This window comes from Equus quagga, chromosome 5, assembly GCF_021613505.1.
Source record: "Equus quagga isolate Etosha38 chromosome 5, UCLA_HA_Equagga_1.0, whole genome shotgun sequence".
In the NCBI taxonomy this organism is placed as follows: Eukaryota; Metazoa; Chordata; class Mammalia; order Perissodactyla; family Equidae; genus Equus; species Equus quagga.
Window position 1 is genome coordinate 6815639 of NC_060271.1, and position 7373 is coordinate 6823011.

The 7373-nt window shown below is 50.8% G+C and overlaps 1 protein-coding gene across 1 annotated transcript; it reads right to left on the reverse strand.

Moving 5' to 3' along the window:
- Window positions 1–663: 663 nt before the first annotated feature.
- Window positions 664–6866, reverse strand: GPX7 (glutathione peroxidase 7). Its single transcript, XM_046660292.1, has 3 exons — window positions 6466–6866; window positions 2289–2550; window positions 664–969 (listed from the first exon to the last, which is right to left on the reverse strand). Exons 1-3 carry the CDS (start codon window positions 6769–6771, stop codon window positions 806–808), a joined length of 732 nt encoding a protein of 243 aa, XP_046516248.1. The 5' UTR covers window positions 6772–6866; the 3' UTR covers window positions 664–805.
- Window positions 6867–7373: the final 507 nt, after the last annotated feature.

The following is a 7373-nucleotide window of genomic DNA, read 5'->3' on the forward strand; positions in this document are numbered from 1 at the left end:
GATGGGCACGGACGTTAGCTCAGGGCTAGTCTTCCTCAGCAAAAAAGAGGAGGATTGGCAGCAGATGTTAGCTCAGGGCTAATCTTTTTCAAAAACACACACCACACACACAAAAAAAGGCATAGAAGGCTTTGTACCAAATTGACAATTGTGTTTACCCCCAGGGAGTGAGAGTATAGAAAATGAGGGGGATATTTTCATTTTCATTTTAGAGCATCCTGTATTATCTTACAATGTATTTGCATTATTTTTGTAATTAAAAACATAATACACAGGAAAAGAACAATAACAAATAAATGTTTGGCCTGGATTCTCATTGGTTGGAAATTATGTGGGTGCAAGTTTTTATTGATCACAAGTTATTTTTTGTTTTATATGCAAAAAAACATTTATTGAATGTCTCCTATTGAGCTGGCACTGCCCCAGACACATTCATAAGTCTTTCGTCCTAATCCTCACAACAGCCCTGTGAGGTAGGAATTGGCCCCATTTTACAGAGTTCTTAACAGGTAGTAGATTATTGCTTGATACACTTCTATTTGCCACATGTTTTCATGGGCTAGAGGTTCCTATTGGCTGGTGATTCACGAGTCAAGAGCTCTCATTGGCCAGGGGCTCCTATTGGTTGCTCTAAGATTCAAATCATCAAAATACTAGAATTTTTCCCTCACAGGAGTGGTGGGGTAGGTGGGATAAGAATGGAGGAAGGAGTCAATGGACTCTCCCTTTGAAGCACCATTTGAGTTTGCTTTGGTCACCCATGCAAGATGGGGGTAAGGGGACAGTGGGAGAGGAGGGAACGTGGTTACAAGTCTTCTCGCTTCTTCAGGATGAGCTTCCTCACAAGTTCTGTGATATGGGGTCTGATCTCCTCCACCGACACGGTTGGATCCCAAGCCCCTACAACCTTCCCATCTGGGGCCACTAGGTACTTCCAGAAGTTCCAGGTGGGCTCCTTCCCAGAAGTCTCTAGAGCAAAAGGAAGAAGGAGAGCGGCTACTTCCTTACACTGCTTCCCTGCACACCCTCTCCTGGAATTCCACTCTAGTGTCCACCCTTCCGTGGAAGCAGGGGTTCCATTAGAATTAACTGGTGAGCTTTTCAAAATCCTCATGCCCAGTCCACACCCCAGACCACTTAAATCAGAATCTCTGGGGGTAAGACTCAGTCATCAGTATTTTTGAAAAGCTCTCCAGGAGATTCCAGCGTGGTGCCAAGGTTGAGAACTACTGCTTTAGGATTCTGTGAAGTGCTTGATAAAGCATATCAGATCTTCCTCTATTAGCGACTTCAAACTAGAGCACAGGCTACACCCTATTCTCTAATGAAATCTTAATGGTTTCCAAATGTTAGTCCATGGACTGGTTGCATCTGAATCACGATGGTGGTGGTGGTCGGGTGCTTAAAATAAACAGATTCTTGGGCCCTGCTTCAGTAGGTCTCAGGCTAATGCATTTTTAAGAGCTCCCCAGGTGCTTCTAAAGCACGGCCAGGTTTGATCTATAACTATGGGAACTGGGGAGGAACTAATAAAAACACACAGGAAGAAAAAGCAAACATTAGGATTGACCCCCAGAGCAAAATTCAAATCTGCCTCAGTAAAGGACCTTTTGTTTGTTACGTTGTTGTTTTTTCATTTACTCCTCCAAGAGTGAATGGGTTGCCCTGGAGGTGAGGGATATGAAGGCAACCAGAAGCAGGGACTAAGAGAAGGCAAAAATGGAGCCCCCAAAGGCGGAGAACGGCCTGAGGGAGGAAACAGAACCACAATGACAAGCTTGGCTCAGCACCCTATTTTGAGGCTCTGAGCCTTCTTGGGCTGGAGGAGGGATCTATTTCTGAAATATTAAGATCTAGTATGTTAGCTCAGAAGGTTTCCCACCTGTGGTCTACAGACTGCCTCTGACTCAGGCCAGGAGATGCCTGTCAGCCTTCTCCAGGCATGTGGCATCCCCTGTCTGCCTTGGTTTTTCCACCCTAAGTCCATAAGCTCAACTAACTCACATTGACTAAAATCTGAGGGCCCAGTCTCCTTCTAGGAGCGCCTGCATTTGAAAACAGGATCTCAGCGAAGTCTGCGACAAGGACTCTGAGGGAGAACCGCAAGGCAGCAGGGCTAGAGACATTCTTAGGCAGGAATACCCCTCCTCCCCAAAGATTAGTGCTGGAACAGAGCATCAGTCCATGCAGGGATCTGGAAGGGGGCCCAGGTCACCTGACCAGCCAATGGCTTCTACTGCCCAGGGAGGCACGGCCTCACCCACCTGAGGGAAAAGATCAAGACTCACGGGTCAGGTACTTGAAGGCAGGGTGGGCTCCAGTGCCGACGACTGCAATCTTGCTAAACATGGGGAAAGAGACGCTATAGGTGCGGCGGGCAAAGCTCTCGATCTCCTTGTTGCTGTCAGGCTCCTGCTGGCCAAACTGGTTGCAGGGGAAGGCAAGCACGTTGAAGTGGTGGGGCCCCAGGTCCCGTTGCAGCTGCTGCAGGGCTCGGTAGTGCTGGTCTGTGAAGCCGCACTCGCTAGCCACGTTCACCACCAGGGAGACCTGGGTGGCAAAAACAAAACTCAGACAGACACACAACCCAGTGAAGGGGCATGCACTTGCACATGCCTGGACACGCCCACATGTGTGACCCTCAGCAATTAAGGCTCTCTCTCATACATACACGAAGACCATGTACACATATGTAAACGTGTGCAATGCTCTCACATATACACAAACACACGCACACAGGCACAGATGAAATCAAACATGCAGGGGCTTACAGATATGTGTGCAAACACATACATGAACATTCATGAGAATAAGCACACAGTATTCATAAATGGGTATGAACACACCCCATGAGACAACGGTACATTAGCACACCTCACACATGCCCACAAACACACACGACACATTCACAGAGAGAGGCACATAGAGAGAGCGGTTCATACAGGAGGTGATGTGAGGGAGGGGAACGGCAGACCTGGGTTCAGTTTCTGACTCAGTCGCTCTACACTGTAGCTGCCTGTACACGTGTAGATCTCCCTTCTAGAACACGAACCCACTGAGGGCAGGTGTTCACTTCACCCCTGGGTCTGACGTATAGAAGAGTCTCAGAAAGTATCTGCTGAATGAATAAGTAAGTGTGCACACATGTGTGCTCCAGCCCTGGAGACCTACAGCCGTGGAGTGAACGCACAGCTGCATAGACAGACACGGGTTTTCTTGGTAAACGGACCCCAAGGACCCCAGGGCAATCCTTTTTCGCTCCTGTCCTTCCAGCAAACAAATACCACTTTCTTCTATCACTAAACTAACCCTTAAATTTATTATTTCCTTATAACAAATTTTTTATTTATACAAATGTATTTATAAATTTATTTATTGCCTTTTGGTGATAAATATAAAGCGGGCAGAACTTGATTATAATACTGCAATTAGAATTCTGGCATCAATGCTGTGTTTTTAGCTTCTAGTTATATATTACTAAAGGATTTTAAGTCTTGTCCTGTGTCTGGGCAGTCCAGCCTCATCTCTCTGGCCACTTTTTTAGAAAAGCTGGGATTATACCAGCTGGCTCCATAAAGAGGGCCACCTCCTAGGAGGAGCCTGGGACCCAGGACATGGACAGGCACCAACTGCTCAGGCTAGACAGCATTTCTCAACCTCAGCGGTACTGATATTTTGGGCTGGATCCTTCTTTGTTGTGATGGGGCTGTCCTGTTCATTGTAGGATGTCAAGCACCATCCCTGCCCTCTATCTTCTAGATGCATAGTCTTGATAATCAACAATGTCTCTAGACATTGCTAAATGTCCCCAGGGGAGCAAAGTCATCCCCAGTTGAGAACCGCTGAGCTATAACTCCCTCAACCTGCCTCCACCAGATGAGGAAGGACCCATTCTCTGGGGCCACAGGCTGTTAGAACTTCCCCCATTTGCGTCAGCATATGCCATATTCTGCCTGTAGTGGTGAGAAACTGGGACCCTTACCTCCCTTCCCTGGTTAGGGGTCTTCCTCTTTCTTCTCTGCTGGATCCCTAGGCAATGAGACTATTAAAGGTTGCTTATTTTTAACCTACATCTTGTGTGTCCGCCCACTCTTTTGGAAGGAGAGAAATCCTGCTTCTAGGTCTATGCCTGAAACCAAAAAGCTTATCCTTAAAGTGACCAAAACACAGACAGACACACCCAAATACACACAGTTAATTTACCTATGTACATATACAAGCACAGATACAGATTCGGGTGGGCACAGAGAAGGAATCAAACAAATCATACACACACCCCCTAGACTCAGGCCTACGTGGACATAACCCACACGTCGCCGACGACATTCCCAAGTGGCCGCCATTCATCCATCCTCAACACTGACCTACACGGCTGTCTTCCCAGTTAGCCTGAGGGCACAAATCATACAGCCTTGCTCATGGCTATGTCTCCAGGGCGGGACCTAGTGCCAGGCATGTAGTGGGAGTGAGTAATTTTTTCTCAATTTTTAAAAAAATTGTGGTAAAATACATATATTGAGCCAGTAACTATTTGAATGGTGAATGAACGACCAAGTGGCAGACCCAGGTGGGACAAACTCCCAGCACCGACAGCCTCCGGGCTGCCTGGGTTCGAATTCTAACTCTGCCACTCAGTAGCTGTGTGACTTTGTTCCCTTTTTTTTTTCAATTTCTTTCTGACTGATTTCTTGGCCTCTCGCCCCCACGCTTTTTAGGATTTACCAATGACCTCGAGTACTAAAACACTCAGAATTCTGGCATCACTTTTCTAGGTCATTTTTCTCCAGGATTTCTGTTCCTCACATTCTGGATGCCCTACTACTTCTAAAAACAAACAGACCTTGCTCTACTTTTGTCTTAGCACTTATTGCTACAGGAATTACCCTGTTCATTTTTCTGTTTCTTGTTTATTGTCTCTTCTCCACCTCATATAAGCCCTATTAAAGTGGAAACTCGTCTGTTTTGGTCATCACTGTATCCTCAGGCCCGGCCTAGTACTTAGTACACAGTAGGTGCTCAATAATAAATAATGAATGAATGAGTAGCAGAGTTGATCAAGCGCTAAACCTGGGGCTCTCTGACCAGCTGTTCTGGAGGGAAGAGGAGGCCTGAGTAGGAGTAGGCCCTGCTCTTATCAGCTCTCTGTCCTGAGTCCTGGATAAGGTTCCAGGGGGGCCCACCAAACACAGGGGCAGAGCACTCTACCAAGTGCTTCCACACTGTCATCTCATTTGAAACTCACAATACCTTGGGGGACAATCAGGACAAGGATTACTGCCCCCAGGACTCCCAGCATAATTGAGAATTTCAAGGCTTAGAAGAGTACGTTCTTCACTAAAGATGGCCTTGCTCCAGGGAGAAGAATGCTGACAGCCATTTGTGCCTGGTCCATCCAAATCCGGATGCTGGGCCCACCTGTCCATTAGAGACCAGCTCCCCACTGGTCCCACACTGTGGCCCCAGGTCCATCTTGAGAAGTGGGCTTGGAGGGCTCCTCATTACACACAAGGCAACATCTGGGCCTCTGGACGTAGTGTTCAAGGCTCCTCTTGGTCCCTCCCTCTCCTCTTCAGCTTCATCCTTCCACCACTTGGCCTCATGCTTTATACTCCAGGCATGACTGCTTGAAGTCCCCCACCCCTCCACCACCCTCCTTGCTGTTCGCTTCTGAGCCTTGGCATGGACAGTTCTCTTTGTCCGGAATGTTCTTCTTGGCCTTGCTAAAACTCACTCTTGTTTCAAAGACTCACCCAAGCACACTTCCTCTCTGAAGTCCTGTCCGAGCTGAGATTCCTTCTTGGTAAGGAGGGAGCAATTAGCCTGGATGACTCTTCTATCTCAGCCTGAGCAGCCATCTTAGGAGTTTGCCCGAGCAGACCACGGACAGACGGGCGGTTCTCCCCCAGGCTCTGTGCTGTCTAGCGCGGTGTGACCCCGCGCAAATGCCTTCCTTCTTTGAGCTTTAGTGTCATCTCTAAAGGATGATCTGTGTAAGGTCCCCGTGCATCTTAAACGAGAACTCCCTCTGCACTGCACATTCATTGTCCTCACTGGACTCTATCAGCAACTCCCAGACGCGGAAACTAGGGACAGGAGAGACAAAGGCCGCAGGATGCAAGAGTTCCTATTCCCACCCATGCATGACAAAGGCTGGGCCGGGACATCCAGCCCCTGGGAGAGGTCCGACCCCGCAGCCCGAAGTCGCTGGGAGGGAAATCCGCGCCGGCTGCGAGAGTTTCGGATTTCACTGAGCGCGGGGGCTGTGCCACGTAGTCGCGGGCCAGACCGGCGCAAGACCCGGGGGCGCCGCGGGGGGATGCCGGGGACGGAGGAGGGGGGCGCCAGTGCAGGGTTGCCGGGCGGTCCGAGCCCCCTCGGAGCCATACCCGGCAGGGTCCCGGGCCGCGGGGCGCCCCCATCAGGCCCGGCCAGGGCGGCGCCGAGGCCACGCGGGCGGACACTCACCGACCCGCGGTACTTCTCCAGCGACACCAGCTTGCCCCGGATGTTGACCGCCTTGAAGTCGTAGAAGTCCTGCTCCCGCTGCGCGCGGGCCGCGACCGCCAGGAGCAGCCACGCCGCCACCAGTGCAGCCACCATGACTCGCTCCCGGGGTGGCGGCGTCGCGAGGGCAAAGACGGGGCGGGGGGACCCGGCGCGGGGGGCGGGAGGGGGCGGCCCCGGCGCCAGGCGGCCCGCGAGGCAGGACGCGCCCCCTTCCCCTTCTCCGCGGGCGGTGGAGCGCCAGGCTCGGGACCTCAGTTTCCCCATCTTTACTGCGGGAGCGTGGGCCTCCGCGCCCCTTCCGGGACGCGAGAGCCATGGTTCCAGGATTCTGACCACTGAGACCAGAATTCGCGCCAGTGAGGCTCCCTCTTGTTCCAGGATGCGGCGACTTAGTAGCGAAAGGGAGGTGAAAATATGGATCTGAGAGTTGAGCTTCTAATTAGCTCAGTGGCCTTAGGCTGGTCACTCCACCTCTCTGGACTTTAGTTTCTCCATCTGTTCAGTGCGTCAGCCTCCCTTCCTGACGCACCTAGACAGTATAGAGTGGGAGTAATCGAAAAATAGATGCGAAACTTTGTCGGCTGAATGGTGCCTGCAAACTTTAGATGAATGAGTGAACGTTCCCTCAAAGGGGTGGCAGGGAGAAGGCGAAGAGAGGACGGAGGGCCTGTTGCAGGTTGGGTTCCTGGGAAGCAGATTCCGAGATGGAGATTGCAGCACAGGATGTTTATGAGGCAGCACTCTTGGGATCAAGACCTGTGGAAGGGAGACCAGGGGGCAGGAGCGGGCAGGAGTCCAGAGCTCCATGCAGGCGGAAGGACAGTCTTGGCTGACCCCACAGGGACTCTGGAGCAGGAAAGACCCAT

Coding starts and splice junctions, on each gene's coding strand:
- GPX7 (XM_046660292.1), bottom strand. CDS start 6,771: ATGGGGAAACTGAGGTCCCGAGCCTGGCGCTCCACCGCCCGCGGAGAA. Junction 2,551..6,465: donor TGGAGAAGTACCGCGGGTCG/GTGAGTGTCCGC, acceptor TTTGCCACCCAG/GTCTCCCTGGTGGTGAACGT. Junction 970..2,288: donor TGCCTTCAAGTACCTGACCC/GTGAGTCTTGAT, acceptor CTTTTGCTCTAG/AGACTTCTGGGAAGGAGCCC.